Source organism: Balaenoptera borealis, assembly GCF_965194805.1.
Source record: "Balaenoptera borealis genome assembly, chromosome: 6".
Taxonomy (NCBI): Eukaryota; Metazoa; Chordata; class Mammalia; order Artiodactyla; family Balaenopteridae; genus Balaenoptera; species Balaenoptera borealis.
In genome coordinates, this window is record NC_138863.1 from 112,513,268 (window position 1) to 112,535,518 (window position 22,251).

At 34.9% G+C, this 22,251-nt stretch overlaps 1 protein-coding gene across 22 annotated transcripts in view; it reads right to left on the minus strand.

The window, feature by feature from the left end:
- Window positions 1-26: 26 nt before the first annotated feature.
- The window catches only part of CCNT2 (cyclin T2), a 48,146-nt gene continuing 25,921 nt past the window's right edge, over window positions 27-22,251 (minus strand). For 3 of the 22 annotated variants that reach the window (XM_082397877.1, XM_082397875.1, XM_082397876.1), the window contains 9 exons: window positions 21,964-22,105; window positions 21,367-21,418; window positions 18,610-18,738; window positions 16,729-16,789; window positions 14,429-14,491; window positions 11,160-11,205; window positions 9,337-9,500; window positions 4,357-4,427; window positions 27-3,853 (listed from right to left, as the gene is read on the minus strand). In XM_082397877.1, the coding sequence (XP_082254003.1) occupies window positions 2,426-3,853; window positions 4,357-4,427; window positions 9,337-9,500; window positions 11,160-11,205; window positions 14,429-14,491; window positions 16,729-16,789; window positions 18,610-18,738; window positions 21,367-21,372 (1,968 nt within the window). In that variant the 5' untranslated portion in view covers window positions 21,373-21,418; window positions 21,964-22,105 and the 3' untranslated portion in view covers window positions 27-2,425. The other 19 variants (XM_082397862.1, XM_082397861.1, XM_082397874.1 and 16 more) reach the window with 16 other exon arrangements.

A 22,251-nucleotide genomic window follows, 5' to 3' on the forward strand; every position in this document is an offset into this window, starting at 1 on the left:
GAGTTTGAATAGCTCACACAATCCTGTAAAAATTACAACTGGCTGCCCTTTAATAAATAAAGTCATTGTAAAGAATTACATTTACAGAGTGAAAAGTGAATACATAGCATTTCAAATTCAATTTTGGAAGTACTAATAAGTACTGACCCATAACAATATACACTAGCTACCTTTTTAACTGTCCATCATTAGCACCAATAAAGATTCAACAAAATTACCTTTATTCTCACATCTCAAAACAATTCTGCAAATTCTTAGTGAAGTATAGTCACAGACCTTAAATATTCACATTGTTTTCTATGTCATACTGAAAATAAGTTCACTACTTTTCTGCATATTCTTTACAAAATCTTATTAAAATTCCTGGTATTATCAACCCAATTATACAGTAGCACAACCACCCTACGTCGTTTCACATGATAGCTCCTTAGAGGTTTCACATCTAAATTACCAAGAACAAAACCCTTCCCTCCCTCATCTTGCACTCATCTTAATTCTATACTAGTCCTTGGATTATGTACCACTGTAAAAGTATAACTGTATCAAAATTACCATGTTTATGGATACAATAATATGCCATACAGAGTAACAAAGTTACATGTGATGACAAAGATTACTAAAGTTATGCCAGACAAGAACAAAGTCAGGACATGCTAGCTAGGCAAAGTCCCTAGAAAGAGGATCCTAGTATCCTAAGTTCAAATAACATTGACCAAATAATGAACAATTATCTTAAAAAAAAAAATTATAAAGCTACTGGCAGATCAGGTAATTGCTAAATAAGAGTAGAGCACGAGATTAAACTCTCTAATATTTACAACTGCAACATACTTGAGTAAAATTACAATTGTGCACATATCAGTGGCTTTGTAACAAAAATAATTCATATACATAGAGGAAAAATTAAGACAGTTTTCAATTCAACAGAAGTTGAATTCAACCTATCTCAAAGATACTCAACAGCTCAAAGATTTACCACAGAATTGAAGATTAGCTGATAAACCAGAGCCATGTTATCGGCATTTAAGACAAATTTTAAACAAGTTAAAGTTTATCATTTGTTCCGAAGTCAGAAGACTGTGCAAACTTGACTTCAACAGGAATATACTGAGATGTGCAAACAAATGTAAAACCTCCACTAGCTGTTTACCTGGAGGCTTACCTTTTTTTTTTCTCAGTGAGCTTCCTGTTAACAACCATAAGCTATAAATACAGGTACAATGCACAGTCAATGATTTTTTGTTTTATTTATTGTTAGAATATAAAAGAACTGAAGAGCAATAAGTTTAATTTTATTTTTATACGGAAGACTGCATTTACCTGAAAAAGAAATACGGCATCACACACAAACGCGCTTCAGGGGAGAAGTATGTTTCAGAACACGGTGTCCTTCTGAACGCTGAAGGACAAGCGATTCCTGTTTACTGTTCAGATACGTAGTGTTCAAGTTCTCTATTTAAGAAAAAGACTTACTAATTCTTCACTAATGTAAGTTTTTGTGAATTTAGTTTTCAAATCACAGTCATCTACATAACCATTATTAACAGCTCTGTGTTTATAGTACTGCAACAAGCCAACAAACACTTAAATGCACTTCACATCAAGAGTATGTAAACTTTATTTTTTCCTCTTCAAGCCTTCAGAAAATTAGGGGCTATTTCAGCAGCCAATCTGGTCAGAACCTCTGAAGGCAGAATCAGTGCCTCACAGTGTAAATGACCATCTGTGGCACTGCATACCCATCTGGTAGTGAAGTGTCCCCCTTCAGTGGCTTCCAGTAAGGCCTAGAGTTTAAGGTTAACATGAAAAAGTGCCACCTTTGTTTTAGATTAGTGATGGACTCTGACAAGATAAAATAAAGTTATTCTGTATATTGTTATACTTACAAGCAGCTCCAATCCTGAGTATTTATGGTAATATCTAAACATACAAAAATGTATGTACATTTTTCTCCACTTTCTTGTAAACAGTTGTCAGTATACTGTTTTATCCCTTTATCATTGAAACATGCAAATCATACATACGAGTATAAATACACAAAAGAAAACAATTTACACTCATTCAAAAGCCAAGCAACAACAAAAAATAGCTACAGTATTCAAATTATAAATAAACAAATGCTTGAGGCATCTTATATTCCTAGAAGCAGCCAGCCATTCACCCTAATGTTCTTAGCTGCAATTGTAGAAATACTGAGTTTTGCACCTTCCATGCTTTTACAGTATTTATAACACTATCATATGTGGAGATAAAGACTTGTTTACTATAATCTCTTCTTTTCAGAATGAAGAATAAAGCAGCACTTACAAATATTGAAGCAGTGGCAGTAACAGCAGGTGTTACCACTGCTAGATCAGGAGGAAGTTTTCCATTCTAACAATTTTTAAATTAAAAAAGGAAAGGAAAAGTGGACCTAAACAAGTGATCACATGTTCATTCCTTGGGCACTTAGCAGCGAGTCCAGCATGTCGAATGTGTCTTTGTAGTCCATATGCTGGCTGTGTGCACTGAACTCGTGATTGACCTCAGGACCGTTGGTCTCCACTGGCTTCTTGTCCAGTTTCACGAGGGTGCTGAGATGTCCGTAGCCCACCTGGTATGTGACAGGGGGAGGAGGGGGTAAGGGATGGTTAAAAACAGAGTTGTGAGAGGATACATACTGCTTAACAGAGGAGGAAGAACTAGATGAACTACCTGAACTTTTGGAACTTTTGCTCATTTTGGAGTGATGGTTGTGAGAGGCATCACTGATATGCAGCTTCTTCCTTGAAGAGCTGGAACTAGAGGAAATGCCATCACTGCTCAGGCCAACAGGACTCCTCAGCACAGGGGGTGGTACCCCCTCAGCACTGTGCTTGCTGCCACCACTGCCGCTGCCACTGTGCGAGTGGGCGTACTTGTGAGCGCCGGGGTGGTGGCGGCTGGCAGGGTGCTCCTTGTGCTTCTCCTTGTGGTCCCTGCTAACATGCGGGCTTGAATGCTTGCTCTTCCCACTGCCTTCATCAGAAGAGCTGTGTCTTTCTGAGGAAGAAACTTTTATCTTCATTTTCAGTTCTTCTTTACTGACACTTTTATCAGTGGGTGGTATTGGAATCCGTAATTTCAGCGATCCACTCTTTTCCTTCTTATCTGCCATATATTTGTCAGGCTTTTCAGCATTCGCAATGGGAATTTTCATTTTAATGGGAGAGGTTACAGAACTGCTGCTGGCTGCCTGGGACTGCACGTGTTTGTGTTGCTGTTCTACCTGGGCAGCTATATAATGATCCCTTGCATCCAGATCAAGGGTTTCTAGCTTACGTTTTTCTCTATATTTATCTAAAGACATTTTCTGAGGAATTACTCCAGGAGTAGCAGAAATTGGCCCATGGTGTTTACTGCTTCCTGCTTTATGAGTATAATCTTGCTTAATAGAAGAATGGTCAGCAATTTTGTCAGGTCTGTGATGTAATCCTGAATGCAGTGATACAGAAGGTCCCTGCTGGAAGTTGATGCTGTATTGGCTACCAGACAAAGATGTCTCCTGCTTCTGTGAATACATCTGTTCTGTCCTTGCCGACTCTTGATGCTGAGGCCATTCTTGGTGTGATGACAAACCGTATGAGGTACTTGGCATTCCTGTTGCTAGCACTGACAAATTATCAGACGCATGGCTGTCTTGAACAGAAATATTTCCTGAATTTAGAGGTACTGGTGCAGGGAATGTTGATGTGGATGGTTTCTGAAAACTTGGGTTGGTAGGCACACCAGTAACACTATCTACTAAAATGGAATTCTGGACCAAAGATGAACCAAGAAGTGGTGTTTCTGATACTTGTCCATCTACTTTTGGTTTCTTAGCCGCCTGATTAGCCTATTTAAATAAAACACAGAAGAAGCAATGACAGCAAAGGAATTTAATACAAATTTCTTTGCTTATAAAAATTCTATATTAAATACATGGAAATAAAATCACCTGGGGTTTCACTTTATGTTGCCAGTAAATACATATCTTATTTAGAGGCATAAAAAGGATATAAATAGTTGAAAGCACTGGTTTTAAATTAGATGCAGACTAAATCCCAGCCCAGCATTTGAGAAAGGAATTTAACTCGTCTAAGCTTTAATTTTCCTGTTTGTTAAGTGAGGAGACTATTTCCACGGTAATCACTATGAGAATTAAATAAGGAATTTACAAAGTATTAATAGCAAAGTCTACTGGGCACCATAGTTGAATAAATTATGAGTGTATGTAGCTTACGATACACTGTAATTACTTACAAATACTGGAAATAAGAATATTTAACCACAAAAATTCAAACGGATTAGCTATGTAGTTAACAAATTGATGTTCTAAAAACCCGCCAATTCTCTTACCCTCCAGTTTCGAATCCTCTTCAACCTACTAGGCGTTTTCTCCAATATTTGTAGAAACTCATGTGTTAGCTCTAAAGATAAAATTCAAATTTAAAACTTAGAAGGTGCCTTTAGATCTAGAATTCTCTCAAGTGGGCAATATTAGAAAGAAAGCTGAAGAGTTCATCTACTTCACTATCACCCTCATAATTCAACCATCAGCACATACAGAAGTAGACACAGCTCTGAACTGGTATTTTCAAAGATGAATCTTAAAAAAACTTGTTTTAATTAAACAAAACAAAACACTCCTCCCACACCCCCTTGATTTTACATGCTTACTTAGAATCTCTGGAAAATTTAGTCACATTTAAAAAATTCCTTCCAAATGGAAAACCTCTATTAGGCAAACATCATAGTAATAATTGTGATGGGCAAGATCCATCAGTAGATTCTTTAAAATCAGTGGGCAAAAGTTTAAGGAAAAAGAGAATATTTGTATAATCCCAACATACTGTCCTCAAGATATTTATTAATTATAAAGAGAAAATTAGTAACTTTGTGACCTTAACCAAGTGATCATGATTATCATTACCAGCAATACGACATATCAACATGATACCCCATGATAAAATGCACAGTAGGATACAACCCACTTCTGTGGTATTCTTGCCAAAAACGCGTAACTTCACTCTAATAATGGGAAAACATCAGACAAACTCCAATTGAGGAACATTTTATAAAGTAACTGACCATTCTTCTTCAAAGTGTCAAGGACATGAAAGAAAAGGAAAGATTGAAAAACTATCACAGATTGGAAGAGATTAAAGGGGCATGCCAACTAAATGGAACATGGGATTCTAGAATAAAAAAAACTGGGGAAATTTGAGTAAAATCTGTAGTTAATAGTATTATACCAATGTTAACTTCTTGGTTTTGATAATCATGTTATTATTATAGAAGATGTTAACATTAGAGAAACTGGGTGCAGGGTATAATAGTACAGAATCTGTACTATTTCACAATTTCTTTAGATTTAAAACCATTTCAAAGTTAAATGAAAAAAATTCCTTTTCCTATACCCATAACTTCCTAGCAATCAACACTAGTAACATTATCAGTAAATCACCCTGGTCATATTTTTACAATTTTCCTAAAATTTAGGATTACAATGAGATGACCCACTTTTCCAAAATGGTGTGGTTATGATGAATTATAGTTTTTGACTCCAAAATAGTGTCATTAATAAAGTTATTGGCCACTCTCAATACAAATAATAATATGTCAAATGAATTACAATGTCATGTAATATTATTATTATTATTATTATTATTTTTTTTTTCCCAATAGAAATGGCTTCAGAACTGCTCCCAGTTTTATTAGGGTGTGTCGAACTGACATTTGGTGGTGATTGTGTGGTTTTTTTTTTTAAATTAATTAATTAATTTATTTTTGGCTGTGTTGGGTCTTCTTTCCTGTGCTAGGGCTTTCTCTAGTTGCGGCGAGTGGGGGCCACTCTTCATCGCGGTGCGTGGGCCTCTCACTGTCGCGGCCTCTCTCGTTGCGGAGCACAGGCTCCAGACGCACAGGCTCAGTAATTGTGGCTCACGGGCCTAGCCGCTCCACGGCATGTGGGATCCTCCCAGAACAGGGCTCGAACCCGTGTCCCCTGCATTGGCAGGCAGACTCTCAACCACTGCGCCACCAGGGAAGCCCACGTAATATTATTAATGCCAATTTAATAGAGACTAGATTCATGCAAAAACTCGGCACCATTATATGCTCACAAGCTGTGACAACTAATTCCTGCTAAAGTCTCAGGAGCTTTTCGATTCAGTCTGGATGAAAACAATCTAATGTCTGTACTACCATTTCTTCATCTGAAAAAAAAAGACCACTTTTCTACTTGGACACAGCAGTAAATCTAGCAGACACATGCCTTTGGGTCCAAAATTAACAATAAATTGTTTTGACTCAATTTCAGAAAAAATTCAAGTTATAAAAAACACATGAGGGTTTGTTATTAATCATTAAAAAAAACGAAACAACTAAGCCCTGCCCGCCCCCCCCCCACCAAACCCTGTTACAGGTAGGCCAAATACAAGCCAACGTTGTTCTGGGGACAGTCATTAAATGAATTATTTTAGTAAACACTGATGCTGCAGACACCATGATAAAATTCAGATACTCTTAATATCTTATACTTTGTTACTTTACTTTTACGGGATCACAATGTGATCCCATAAAAATGTGAGAAAAGGCTGCTACATAATACATTGAAATTTTCAATGTGTTAAGTGTCCAAGATTCCTATTCAGTGGTTCTCCAAATGAATAATGTACTTGAGCCTTTTCAGAATAGAAGCAAAGGGATATTTTGGTGCCTCTTGTTGTGTCAAAAAAAGACTTCACCTATTGATACAATTTAAGAGCAGGATAAAAGGCAGATTACTTGCTTTTTGTGAGCTTTATTTTAGCACCATATATACAAACTATTTTTATTAAGTTTATGCCTATTTTATCTTATCTATTGACTGCTAAAATAAGACGGTGGCATAGGTAACCTAATTTCAAGTCACAGATGGAAAAAAAAAAGCCCCCACTAGTTTTTTATTTTTAATTTTTATTATTATTTAAAAAATTTTTTTACTGGAGTATAGTTGCTTTACAATGTTTTTTTTTTTGCCCACACCTCGCAGCACGCAGAACTTCCCCAACTAGGGATCGAACCCGCATCCCCTGCAATGGAAGTGTGGAGCCCTAACCACTGGACCTCCAGGGAAGCACCACCCCCCACTAGTTTTTAGAAGATGTTATTTCAACTCACTGAAGATTTCCTACCACTCTGAATAACCTTTAAAAAAACCTCTGGCAATGTAAGGAAAAGAGGATAATCATGCGGCAGTAATACAGCATGAGGTATATAATCCAGGAGAAATTTTTCAGGGAGGAAAAAAAAAAACCAACAAAATCAAGAGACCTAACAAAGAGCATATTTTACCACAAGGGTAGGCAAACTATCACCAGTGGGCCAAATATGACCTGCATCCTGTTTTTGTAAATAAAAGTTTTACTGGAACACAGCCACTCATTTTACAGGTTGCGTATGGCTGCTTTCCAGCTGCGGTGGCAGAGTTGTCTAGGTGCATAGATAGTATAGCCCACAAACCCTAAAATAGTTACTATCTGGCCCTTCACAGAAAAGGGAGCAGACCCTTAAAGAAATTTCTGTCTTAAAGAAGCATCTAAGATATTAATGGAAAACCACATTCCAAAGCCATAGGGGTCTCTCACTTTATATAACGGAAGTCATGTAAATCCAGTTTTCAAATTAGCTTCAATTTTGTAAAGGAAATCAGGGAAAGCCCACAAAAAGAAGCAGAAAACCTAACATACCAGTTTAGATTTATGTATATATTAGGTAAGAAATGTTACCTATCTCCTTCCTGGAATCTAGAGTGCCTGGTTAAAATGTCTTAATCCCCAAGAATCCCCTGCCTCTGGCCTGCTTATTTCTCTACCACAAAAACGTCCTATCAGGAGACCTCCAAATTCCAGGTCCATAATGTACAGAACTTACACTCCCAATCTTTCCTTGTCAACTCATACGTATTAATGCAAGACAACGACACACTTTACCATCAGTGGAACAGAGCAAGGAATATTACCACGAAAATACCTTTAGCTCACTGCTTCACATCTTCTACAGTAAGTTAATACCTGACTTTGTGTTTATACATTTTAAACTCAACAAAATTCGTTTACTTTATTTTTTATTTATTTTTTAAAAATTTATTTATTTTATTTATTTTTGGCTGCATCAGGTCTCGTTGCTGTGCACAGGCAGCTTTCTCTAGTTGCGGCGCGCGGGCTTCTCATTGCAGTGGCTTCTCTTGTTGCGGAGTAGGGGCTCTAGGAGCATGGGCTTCAGTAGTTGCGGCACACGGGCTCAGTAGTTGTGGCGCACGGGCTTAGCTGCTCAACCGCACGTGGGATCTTCCCGGACCAGGGATTGAACCCGTGTCCCCTGCATTGGCAGGCGGATTCTCAACCACTGCGCCACCAGGGAAGCCCAAAATTAGTGTACTTTAAATTAGGTATTCTTGTATTATCAACCTGTAGTACTATAAATCATATTTCTTTGAAAAGTCCTGAAAGGGCTTTAGATATTGAGTGGTGGTTAATATATGCTCATTTTTTTCCCCTTTAGGCTAATGAATCCTTATTTTCATCCTGTTCATTTGATCATGTAACTATACTTTTCTCTTTTTAAATAAATTTATTTATTTATTTATTTTTGGCTGTGTTGGGTCTTCATTGTTGTGCGTGGGCTTTCTCTAGTTACGGCAAGCGGGGGCTACTCTTCGTTGCGGTGCGCGGACTTCTCATTGCGGTGGCTTCTCTTGTTGCGGAGCATGGGCTCTAGGCACGCGGGCTTCAGTAGTTCAGTAGTTGTGGCTCATGGGTGCTGGAGCACAGGCTCAGTAGTTGTGGCGCACGGGCTTAGCTGCTCCGCGGCATGTGGGATCTTCCCGGACCAGGGCTCGAACCATTGCATTGGCAGGTGGGTTCTTAACCACTGTGCCACCAGGGAACCATTGCATTGGCAGGTGGGTTCTTAACCACTGTGCCACCAGGGAACCATTGCATTGGCAGGTGGGTTCTTAACCACTGTGCCACCAGGGAAGCCCTGATCACGTAACTATACTTTTAAATTGTACTGCTAAATTGTTAAAATGGAATTACGTCTTTAAAGAGTCTTTATCTTTTCAAAATAGATGAAATGATGTCTGGGATTGGCATCAAAATAACTATGGGGGAAGGAGGATGTTGGATTGGCCAGAACTGATAACTTCAATTGAGCATGAGTATATGGGTACTGAGTATTTTTTCAAACCTATACGAAAGTATTTCAAACCTATACAAAAGTAGATAGAAGTTTTAATCCATAATAAAAAGAAAAAATTTTAATGTAACAAAAAGATTTATTTTCTCTACTTACCATCTAGTAATTCCAGAGTAACTGTAGGATCCACATATTCCCACCAATGTTTTCCATCAGTTGACACGGGAATCTCCCAATTGGACCATTTGCAAGCCAAATGAATGCATACACATGCTATCACTGTTGGTTTATACTGAAGACAGAAGGTTGTAAGATGCAGACTGTTGTGGAGCAGGTTTGAAACGAAGAGTCATAGAAATTCAGATATGTAAAACAAAGAAAAACATTTACCAATAAGATTAGAGCAAAAACAAAATTATAAAGGTTTTCTTTTTCAAGTCTAGAGTATAAAACCTTATTTTATTAAATTAAAAGTTAACATTATAACACTTTTTATGACTATGGTCAAAAACTTTGAACACTAAAAAACCTATATAGATTATGAACATTTTCACACTCTTACTTCCTAGAGTACATTAGTATTTTATTAATACTACTAACATATTAATATTTCTAAATTTTTTTTTACATCTAAATTAAAAGTATTTTTACCTCTCTATAAAAGGAGAGGAAGACAGTATATTTCAACTAATTACTACATACAAGTAAAATGCTTTAAACTTTCTTTGGTGGTATTTTTGTTTCTTTTGTAATGTCATGGCAAAAAACTAAAGAAAAAGCAGAAGACTGTAAAACTGACAAGGTGATTTCAATAACACATCATAATCAGGGATTACCACTTGATGTGGCTTAACAAACATTAATTCTTAAGTAACTCAGACAACTTAAAACCTATCTAGGTAAAACTATCTTCTTCTCAGCAAAGCCACAGAGGAAACTTACCTTTTGCTGAACAGCTTGAAGGCCCAATGTTGTTAAATACTACAAAAATACTACCTCTCTCCTTCCATGACATGCCAAATACTGGGCATGTAGCATGTCACAGCTAGCCTTTTCTAACCAAAGTTTTAAATTTAAGTGATTTTTTTTGGCCTTGTTGTTCAGAATTTCTAGGGATAGAGGTTAAATCCCAACAACATATACCTAAGAAAATATATTGGCTTTTGCCAATCCAAAGTGTTAAACAAAACTTAACGGTGTCACAAGAAATTAAGGACCACATAAAGATGGTATGGTCCACTCCTCCCCAATGACTCATTTTAAAAACAAATTTAAATCATTACTATAATCAATCTAGAACAAAATTAATATATTAGATGTGAAAGACTTTTAAAAACTATTCTTCCAGTTCAGTTTCAGAATTGATGAAAATGTCTACTGATCAAGCACAAACCCATACCATTCTTTATATGAACTGAAGAGGAAGTTTTTTTTTTTAAAGTAAAAATTATACTTATGCAAATCAAGGCACTGATAGGACGTGACTACTACTAATCTACTACTGGCGGGTATTATCTGGAAAAAAAAACCCAAGTTATATAAATTTTATTTATTAAAAAAAGCTTTAATGATTATTTTAAAGTTAAGATTGGATCAATGTGAAATTTTTAAAAATTGTCATTTAACTATAATTGTAAACTAGAAATAGCTTTATACTTACCAAGTTGCTCGAATTTCTACGTTAAGTTTAGCTCTTTGTAATCTTTAGCTGCTATTCAGGCTACCAATTTTAGACTTATGCACTCACAAATCGAGAATATGTCATCAAAAAGCACCACTACACTTCACATTGTGCATTTAACCCCTCTGTGCCAAAAGTCCCTTGTACAATACACCGCAAAGCAGACAGGAAGGTACCACCACAGTAGATGGTCCAGTCTCCTGCTGCAACAAGGGTAAGAGACACATTGAGGGGGCCCTGCATTAAAGGAAGCTATAGTGTGCTACAACAGTGCAACAAAGAGGGTCAGGATAACAACCTGTTGGTAGCCATGAAATAGGATGTCTGTGCCAAATCCTTGCTTGCTGTAAGAAAAGAAAAAAAAACGAAGACAATACTATCAGCTTTAACATGCTACCATCGAAAAGTTCTCAACACAACAAAAACTTCAAAGATTTGTACACAAAAAGTAAATTTTACTTACTACTTACAAATATCACAAGAGCGCCATCATTTTCTATACTACTGAAAATCTTCAACAACATTCACTCAAATGTTTCTTGCTATCCCCCAAAGATCTGAGAAACAAGCCGATTTGCTTTTAGCTAGCCAGTTACAAGGGCTAAACTTGTTACTAAGTTAAGCATCTAGTCAGCTAAAAGTTGCAATAAAGCATTCTCCTGGATTTAAAAAAAAAAAAAAAAAAGAAGAAGAAGAAGAAGAAAAGATTTTGAAGTCTAATACAAAATACAAAGAGTTGCCTGCCAGACTTAATCCTCAGTCATCATATTTAAGTTGGTTTAAGTACTTCCACCAAAAGATAAAAACAAAAACAAACCCCCAACCCCCAAACTCAGAGAGGACAAACTGCTCAGTTTTTCATCATGCTACTAAGCATCAACAGAGAATAAACAACCTAGAAACATCATAAGGATGTAGATATAGAAAACACCACTGTATTATTTTTAAATTATATAATCCAGTTAACCATAACGTTAGAAAAGATACAAGTACTCTAGAGGGAATCAGGATGCTTCAATACTGGTCCTCAATAGAAAAGCAATTTTTAACAACTAGCTTCTTGAAACACTGAAATTGAAAACAGTTCCCCTCTCCCTTCTTCTGCTTCTTATTCTTCCCAACAGGGATGCTTCTGCTATAGTCTCCCCCTCTTCCCCAGTTACATTCATAATCACTGACATACCTTTCCTCTCTGCTCACCTAGGATCAGTTCACCTCAGCTCACCCCCTCTAACAGGTCTCAAATTCCTTGCCCTCTCCTATTTTTATTTGTGGCACCTGTAATTCCCCGCTGCCCCATGTGGATCATCAACATAAAGGTTTACAAAAGGGATTTGGGTTTAGCAGAGTTGTGCTAAGGAAGAGTATCAAAGCATCAGATGTCTTGGAGGCAGTGTGACTTAAGTATGGCATTCTTTCCTGGTGGGGAGGGAAGGAGAAATCACAGAAATGAAAGGTCCCTGTAAAATGACATCAGCCAATCCTGCAGCAAAGTAGCATAATAATTTTCTCATCTCCAGAGGTCAGGGGCAGGGGAGAACTTCAAAGAACTCAAACCTTTTACCCTCACCTCCACCCACGAAAGAATCAAAACATACAGAAAAGTAAGTAAAAGTAAGTTTAAATTGCTATTGCAGTTTTCACCTCAGAATATGTAAATTCAATAACCCATTAAAAGTCATTGAAACAAGAAGAATGTAGGGAAAATGTTCTTTTGTTAGCTGAAAGTGGTTTTAGGGGCAAAGGAAAAAAATATACCTAACACGAAAGAACATTTTAAAAGTGGAGTAAGATGCAAATTACAGTTACTTGAAATGTTAGTCAGACAAAATGATGTTAAACACATATGAGAGTCGTACTAAAATTTAAGAATTGGTCACATTTTAAACATTAACAACAACAACAACAAAATCAGATTTAAATATTTTGCTTTGGATGATATATCAAATTCATAGTTTTTGTAAATGTTTAAATTTTACTATTCAATTTTGCAAAATAAATGGACTTTAATGTCTCTAGCTTCTTTAGATAGGATTTAAGAGAAGCTGACTCAAATTTCACAATAGTAAGCTGAAAATTCAGTTTCATTTCCTACTAAGAGAGTGTGTGTGTGTGTGTATATGCACATACACCTACATATTTTTTAACCTATATTTAATATCTTCAACATCTTTCTTTTCAACTTAAGGCAAATTATATGGCTCTCCATTATTTAAACAAAACAGCTTACCCTTTCAAGTTTTCAGGAAAACAGAACTTCTCTAAAGCTCTATTTCTTAATCCAACATCTACACTAGTTATCTATACAATTTTATACTACACTGTAATACTGAGAATGAGAAAGTGCTATAAAATATATAACCATGAAGAATAGAAACCAAAATTAAATATGTTCTAGTTTAGTTTATAAATGATAACATTTGCTTTTAGGATTAAAAAAATATAAATGGGATTTTTATTAGTCCATTTCTTAACAATGACAACTGTGGTACCAGACAACAGGTTTGTCTGTTTTAATATGTAGCCATTAGCATAGTAATAAAACCTTAACCTCGGTATAAAGTGAATTCAATTAAGAATGAATAAGAGAACATTTAGGTGAACACTAGAAACAAGGCCTTCAAAAGTCTTACCCATTTTGTTTAGAATAAACCTAAACAAGTCTGGTGGTAAAGGAATGAAACTGCAAAATTTCATTTTCAAAAAGAAGTATCAGAAAAAGGCACACTAAAGGTTCCAAGTGGTTGCTACTAGTGTGTAACACTTCACATGGTAAACAGGAAAGTAGAAGTAGTACTGCATGCATCTGTGTGAAAAATTATTTCTAGAGATACAACGATAGATACATAGGATTCATTAACAAGAGTAGAAAAAATATATACCACATGCTTTATAAGGAGTAAAGAAAACAATACAAAAACTTTGTACTCCTGTTTATAAAAGGTTTAATAAGTATATCACATGCTGTTATATATCATGCTATATAATAATTTCATTATACACAAAAAGGAAACCATTTTTAGTAATGCTAAAGAACTTTGAAAAATGTATTAAATCAATTCTGTTCAAACGAACATGGGCAAAACATTTCCCAAAATGACAAATCCGCTAAGAAAGGCAATTTTTATCTGAAAGATTTGAAGCTGACCTCCAAATTCTTAAACCGTAATCACTTTTCAGGAAGTCAATCAAAGTTTGACATAAATGGGAAATTAGTACTATTTTCTGCACCTATATGTTAAATTTGGCCTACATCTTAAATACTAACTGAATTGGGATGGGCATAGCCCAATGGGGAAGTAGAAAGAGTCCTAATATTTGCAAGCCCGCTAATTTTTTAGAGAAACAAGACTCTCACCTAAACTTAAAGGAAGCTAATTCACCAGGAAGAACCAAATATAGAAGTAGATGAATAGGTAGGTGTAGAACACTGAAAAATAATGCTTCAAAATGACATTTCTGCCATTTTAATAAAACTCAAGAAAAGGCTAGAAGAACAAAATAGCATTCAATTATCAATTCTAGACAATAAAAAGCATTAAAACTTAATTGAAAAGTTTCGCTTACCTCTTACTAACTGGGTACATTTCACCACATCTGTGTGTGGGTGTTCAATGGTGATCTCAAAACCTGAAATGAAAAGCACTTTTTTTCCCAATCACTTACCACTATAATACTTGCCTGAGAAATGCCACTCATCACATAACCATAAACGTATATTTTTCATTATTAAAAAAACTCAAAGACAAGTTTCTCATCACTGACATGTTTATTATACCCCCAATCATAAGAAATAATATCTTCTCAAATATAGTGTTCCAATTATGAAAACTGACAAAGTTATTTAGAGATAAGTAATATTTATTCAAAATTCTCAATTACAATTAGTTTGAGACTATCCTCAAGTTAAAAACAAACTAAAATCATGACAAATACAATTATTAAGCTTGCCCCACGGTTTAAGCAGGGAATTCAACTAGTAACATATTTCTTAAATATATTCCAACTCTTTCAGAAGATGTGAAAAGAACATTTTTCATAAATATAACCTTTGGGCCACAGTGGGAGAAATGACCTTTTAAATATGGTCCTCTTATTTTCTCACTGTGCCTTAAATCAATGGGTTTCAGTTAGCTTATAACTACATTTCATTACTAATAACAATGAAATTGTTAAGGCAAGTGAACGTTATAGGCCTCAAGATTAAATCAGTTTCTAAAACTAAAGACGACATGTTGAAAAGCTATCATGTCCAGTCAACCCCTTAGGTAGGGCAGGGTTTTTCCGTTTCCTTTTTTTTTTTTAAAGTGGAGGTCGTTGTATGGTGCCTTCAGCAGTACTAAAGGAATAACATCCTAATAAACAGATTATCTGGATTTATAAAGTTATTGTGTGGTCTCTTCATATTTCTACTGTTATTAAACCTGCAAAATCCCACTTTAACAAAAGCCATAGTTATATCTTGTAAATTCTAATGCTCCCCTTAAAATAATGCTATTCATTCTCTGCGTTTAAGAATCTTGTCATCAACAATATGAATACGATACATTGATTTTATATGATAAAATAACTTTTAAAATGTTATTTTCCTTCAACTTTCATTATTTGTAAAATTTCATATTTATATAATAAAATGGTAACATGCTAAATAATTGGATTTGGAAGGAATAAAAAGATTCTCACTTTTATTTTTATATATTTATATTATAAAAACTTTCAACAAGTTATATGTGTTTCAAACAACCTACTTTTGTAATAAAAAGAATCTGTCATGATGGAAAGCTATGATTATTAGACTTCTATTCAACATTTGGGAATGGAGTATAAATAAGATAAAAATAACTACCATAATAAATAATGATTATTTATGAAACACTATGTGGCAATTTTTTAAAAAAACAACCTTTCATCTTCAAATTCACAATGCTAAAGCTACATTATTATTCCACCTTGCACATACAGAATGGCGGTACGAAAGGTAAAGGAACACTGACCAAGTTTAGAAAGCAAGTAAAGAGGCCTACATATTTAAGCGCAGATCTCCATAAAGCCTATGTTCTTCCCACTACACCCTCCTAGGTTCTTCCAGAAGTAATATATGACTGTACACAGTCAAAACCTGCTTAGGGCTCAACCTCCTCATGAGTAAAGTAAAAGATTAGAATAAATGATTTTTACAGATACTTAAGTTGCATAAACCTTGCAGACAATATAACTTTCAGACAAGGACGATCAACATTTAAATAACTACTATGTCACATTTAAAATGATGTGATAGGGACTTCTCTGGTGGCACAGTGGATAAGACTCCGTGCTCCCAATGCAGGGGGCCTGGGTTCGATCCCTGGTTAGGGAACTAGATCCCACACGCATGCTGCAACTAAGAGTTCGCATGCCACAACTAAGGAGCCTGCCTGCTTCAACTAAGGAGCCCACCTACCCCAACTAAGACCCAGTGCAACCAAATAAATATTTAAAAAAATAAAATAAAATGATGTGATAAATTCATAAGCTCTAGTACAGCAGGACTGCTATGTATGTTTATACATATTATAGTCATACACAATAGCCCTAAAGGACCATTTTATTCCCCAATGCAAATCCAAAATGAAGCACAGTGTCTCAACTATCTGAAAATATAAGAAATCACATTGAAGGCTATGTTTGCCTTTCAATTAAATGCTAATAAACAAAATTAAATTTTAAAAAATGGCTTCCTTAGAACCAGGCAATACTATTCTGGAACCAAACCTTATTTTCAAATGAAACTTTCTTCAATGATAAAATTATTCCAGAAATCTTTTCCTTTATTTAGAATACTGCATTGAAGAACACACACACAAATAATACCTGACATAAGTACATACCTAGGGTTTGTAGCATTATGGTTTCAAGTAAAACCAGTTCTTGAGTCTGCTGAAGGTAAGCCTGCCAGGTAAAAATAATAATATTAAAATGCTTAATAAACATAACACTACTAGACTATGGGACTGTTAAATCTCATGAGTATTATAGATTCATTACGAACTACTACAAGGTAGTTTGGAAATATGAAGAAAATAAAACTGAGGGTGATAGAGAAAACCTATTTTCTGTGATAATTCTAAATTCAATTACTTCTAATACAGGAAACTCTAAATTCAATTACTTCTAATACAGGAAATGTAAACAAAGCAAAACAAAACAAAACAAAAACCAATCTAAAAATAATAATATGAAAGGGGGTAGGTTAATTGAAAAAAGACATCTCCAGTCTGTAAGGTAAAACTTTACCCAGGCATTGGTGCTTCAGGACTCATTAAGGACAGGAAGCGCCAACCCAAGTAAGATTAAATTCAAACTGGCCTTTAAAGAAAAGGATTCATCAACTCACTCTAGGATATTTCATGTGGTAATTCCTTGACTGTCACAGTAGGTCAGTGCGTTATTTTTTAGAATTAAATTCCTCTCTTCAGAAAAGACAAAATAAAACAATCCCTCAAACCCCTAGATCAAAAGAAAAAATTTTAGCTATAAAATACCAAAACAATGTACCATACACCTGTGGGGACAAAAATAGACGGTCTTCTCCCTCAACTTCAATAAATCATTGCCCTAATGTAATTACTCGGGGAATAAAAGGTAGGAAAACTTTCCTGCCAGCTCATTCTTATATCATGACAATTGACTAAGGTGATAAGAAAACTATATTATATATAAATATTCATTTCTGTAAGGACATATTGCTAAACTTAGAGAGAAAGCACCTTTAATTTTATTTATGCCCATTTTGAGATCACTGAGCTGAATTTTAAAACATAGATTTTTCTATTATTTGAACAATACCCTAAGCATTCACAAGAAATAATTCTGAATTTGTAAAGTTAATAGAAACTATAAGAAGTAACTTTAAATAATCATACATTCTCTATTATTGAATGGCTACATTAATATTTTAGTCCCTTAAAGCCAACATGTAGGATAAAACCTGTCATTAATAAAATCAGATATATTTAATTTGGACCTTAAACTTGATCCAAATCAAACTGAATTAATACAGTCTGGTAGACATTCAGTAGTTAACAGTTCCTGATAAAGCAACTCACTTACATAGGAGTGCTAGAAAAAGGATTTCAAAGGCCCAGAATGCTAGCTTCTGTTTTAAGATGTCAGAACATTTAAAAATGGTGTTTTCAAACAAGGTCTATTGAAACATTGGTGATGAACAAGCTGTTTGTAAACCAGTATTACTCTTTAGGAAAACAAAAATAATTTCAAAATGACACTCATGAAAGCATGGTAAAATAAATCTTTATGTATCAGAGAATAGTAGTAGCATCCACGCATTAATAAAGGAACACTTCTATAAAAAGAGTAATTACTGGTCTAGAGATAAATCCAGAGGTTTTTCTATTCCCTCATTTGCCAACAATTTAAGAAAATTATATATCTCTGGTCTTAAATACACCCAAACGATGGCGGTGATATGACATACCCTCTACATATATCACAGGTTTGCTGTGAGGATAAACAAAATGTGAAACACTTAAAAAAGTACCTTTGAATCAAAGCTTTACATGATGCAGAATGACAATGAAATTCATGAACATAACATGAAATATGTTTCTGTCAGATCACTTCCTGGTATTACATTCCTAAGTCGTAATAGTAATAAGCAGCATTGGAAGGCAACACTAATTGAATTATATTTTTATTAAGTCTAAATAATGAAAAGGTTTCAAAACCCAAAACATCCAATTTTTACATACATCACACTTAGTATCCAGCAGTGGCTCTAGGGGATGAAGACAAGCATGTGCTACTTTGATAACATGTTCAAGTTTTCGAGCCTGTTCTTCTACTTTTGCAGCCAAAAATAATGCAGTAGGTGATATTATCTGTGGAAAAGATAAAATTTGGTGATTTAAAAACAAATAAATTTGGAAACACCTTCTACTTTCTAAGGGGGGGGGACATGCAAGAAAGGAATGCAATATTAATAGTATGAACTGAAGTTGGGCTATGACGAGATTAAATTTTTAAAAAGTTATTCATTAGATAGAACTAGTTACCTCAGTCTATAAAATCTGTTTTACTTGTTTTGCAAGTAGAATTCTAAAAGGAAAAAGACTTATACTTTAGCTAAAAGAAAGTTTAAATAATATTAACACACATTGTGGAGGTAAAGGAAAAAACTCAAGCAAAATAATGAAGTCAAAGCTTTAAAAAAAAAAAAAAAAGAAAGAAAGAAAAAAAAGAAAAGTGGGTAAAGTATACCCAGATTTTCCCTCTTTTGAGGCAGTCACCACTTACTAGGATTCTTTTAATCAATGCTTCATTTTGTGGCTAAGAGCTATACAATCTTGCTCAAGAGAGAAAAAGAACAAGAATCTACAAGGCAAAATAAGAGGATTCTGAACATGAAACTGCTACTTAATATCTCTATTACTTCAATACAGCAATATTAAAAGTAGCTAAAAAACCAGGAAATATAAACATGTAAGACAAACCAATAGAGTAGAAACCTTTCTAACTGGAGATAAAAAAAGTAACTTTTGTTTTTTTAGCTTTAGTAAGTTATGTTCTTGGGATAGAAATATAAGAACATTGCACTATAGAGATATTGACTAAAAGAACAACAATTCTGAGCAAATATTTATCCAAAAACTTAGTAGTAAACCAAATAATTGCTGACTCAGAAAACTGGCATAATTTAAATTCAAATAACATTCTAGGAATACATACAAAAAATATGTCATGAAAAGATAATTTCTAAACATCAAGATTCAGGTACATTATTTTTCAAGAGATGAATATCTGAGTCTAACTGCATCTGAGGGGTTATCAATCACTATACAGAAACAATGCCAAAAGAAGGAGGGGAGGAGAGAGAGGGGGGCATAAATCAAGCTACATGATTTGGGTAGTTAACATAAGGAGAAAATTTGGTACAGGGGAGGTGGACCCTTTCTTCTGATAGCTTTTAAAACAACTTATAAATGTCATTCTTGAGATATAAAATTTAATCACTGGATTTTGGATCTGAAAGGGGCCTTCTCTAGTCCAACTGCATTTGCAGATGAGTAAACAGAGTAAAAATGACTTCACGAAGTTCTCTTCCTATGTATAAATCTTTAAAACATACCTAAAATTAAGTGAGTTTCGCTACAAACAATCAGATATAATGTTACCTTAAACAGACTGAATAATTCCATCTTGGACTTTCAATTTATTTCAGTCTCTTAAAATTAAAATTACAACAGGAAATGGTTTAAAAAATTGAGAATGCTCAGAAAAGCAACTTATTCTTAGTTTTCATAGATATAGACTAAACTGTTATTCTTTACAACAGATTTAATCAAACAATACCAAAATTAGTCAATATCCTTGAAATACCAGTTATATGGCAGTCATCCAGGGCAGGGGGGTCCCTAAGATGGAGAAAGTGTAAGATAACTGAGAGTGGACAATTATCTTCTATCTGTTCTGTCATTCTGTCTACATACTGAAAATTTCTTACCACTGCTACCTAGTCTGTTTGATTAATTCCTTTTCCATTTAACAGCTTGCCTCAAAAGATCACACCCCCCCCAAGGTAAAATTCCTGAGTCAGAGCAAATTGCTCTTCTTTATTCAATAGGAAACGGTGTATTCCTCTGTCATTGTACTTACACTGTACTCTAACTTGGGGTTTATTAATTTTGTCTGCCCTATCAGTCTAGAAGCAGCTTGAACACAGAGACTAAATTATTCATTCGTGTTCCCATTACCTAGCATTGTGCAGCTGCTGTTCAAAATACTTGCTGAATGAATGACATGTGGATAATCCATATATTAATATAAAGGCACCAATATTAAGTTCAGAGTATTCCAAATGTCACAACAAAAAATCTAAGAGCCAATGCCAAGGTAAGAAATGCAAGAGACACTCAATAAAATGAAGATACTCTTAGTTTCCCACAATCTCTCATTTATTATCTCGTTCATGTCTAAGAGGGAAATGGCTAAGTCAACCTTCAAATGCTAGAACTCTTTGTCAAACAGTGAAGCAATACAGGCTCAAGTGAAAAGTCAAATTAGACTGAACTTAATATTAATATTTAAACTGTCTTCCTAACACCAGAATTTCTCTTACTTGCCTAAAGGGCACTTCTAAAAGTCTCCAACGAGTTTTTCTTGGTAAAATCTCTTAGGACTCCCAGTCACAGCTCCATCCTCTTCAGACTTTTTGTAAACCTCAATATCAAGAAGCACTTTCAAACCACATAGCTCTTCTCCTTAGAAGACAGTCTCAATGGACACAAAATATGCATGCTAGTGAATGATTCTAAAATTCTACAAAAAAGTTTTAAAAAGTAAGTATTCAAGGAGCTAAGCAATGATCTTCAGGATAGGTTCCTGGTTTATTTACCCACACTCCTCACAGAAGTCTTTCTGTTCTCCCTCTAAATAGGGCTCAATTCTCATCCTCCTCCAGTGCAACTAATACCCAACACTCTTCCAAAGTTCCTGGTGAAATCCACTACCTCCATTCACATTTCCTCCTCTACTGCCTGCAAACATCTTACTCCATCAGGGCTGTAAAAACAAAACAAAACAAAACAAAACACCTTTTTAGATACTTTGTGAATATCCATGCGAGGCTTTAATTTTAAGGATGACTAAGGAAGGTAATCAAACTAGGTACCACTGTTTTTTGTATGAAAAGCTGACTTTGTTGTGTGGCTTATTAAAACAAAAATAACTCAAAAACCTTTAAGTAACGACAATACTTCTAGTTGGTCGGTGGCTTTTAAAGGTGAGCATACTTTTGAAGGCAACAAACATTCATTAGCAACCTTGGTTCAAAGTAAAAGAATTCACACCAATACTGGAGTAGACATTTGGTTGGTTCAAATGACCAATTACAAACTGAGATTCAGTTCACTGGGGACAGGGACCATGTACTCTTCATCTTTTGTGTTCTGGTACTGAGTTTAATAAACTTTCTCAAGTTACTGTAACTAAAGGGAAGAAAAACTGATCTTTAAATAGTGTCCACAGTTTGTCACTCTAACAGATGTACAACTATTTCAAGGGCATATTACATTCTCAAAACAAAACAAATTTCTACAGAAATATACCATACAAATGATGGAGAGGGGGAGGTAGAGGTGATGAAGCCAGCTGTAGCACAGTAGTCAGACTGCCTCAGTGGAATCCTGGCTCTGTTATCTGACTAGCCTAGGCAAATTACTTATTCTCTTTGTGGCTCAGTTTCCGCATCTGTAAAATGGGAGAAATAGTATCTGCTTATAAAGTTGTGGTAAGAATTAAATGAATCAATATATGTAAAGCACTTAGAATAGTGCCCCATAGTAATATGACTCAAATATTATTATCACTATGCTGCAAAATGAAACAACAGTTGT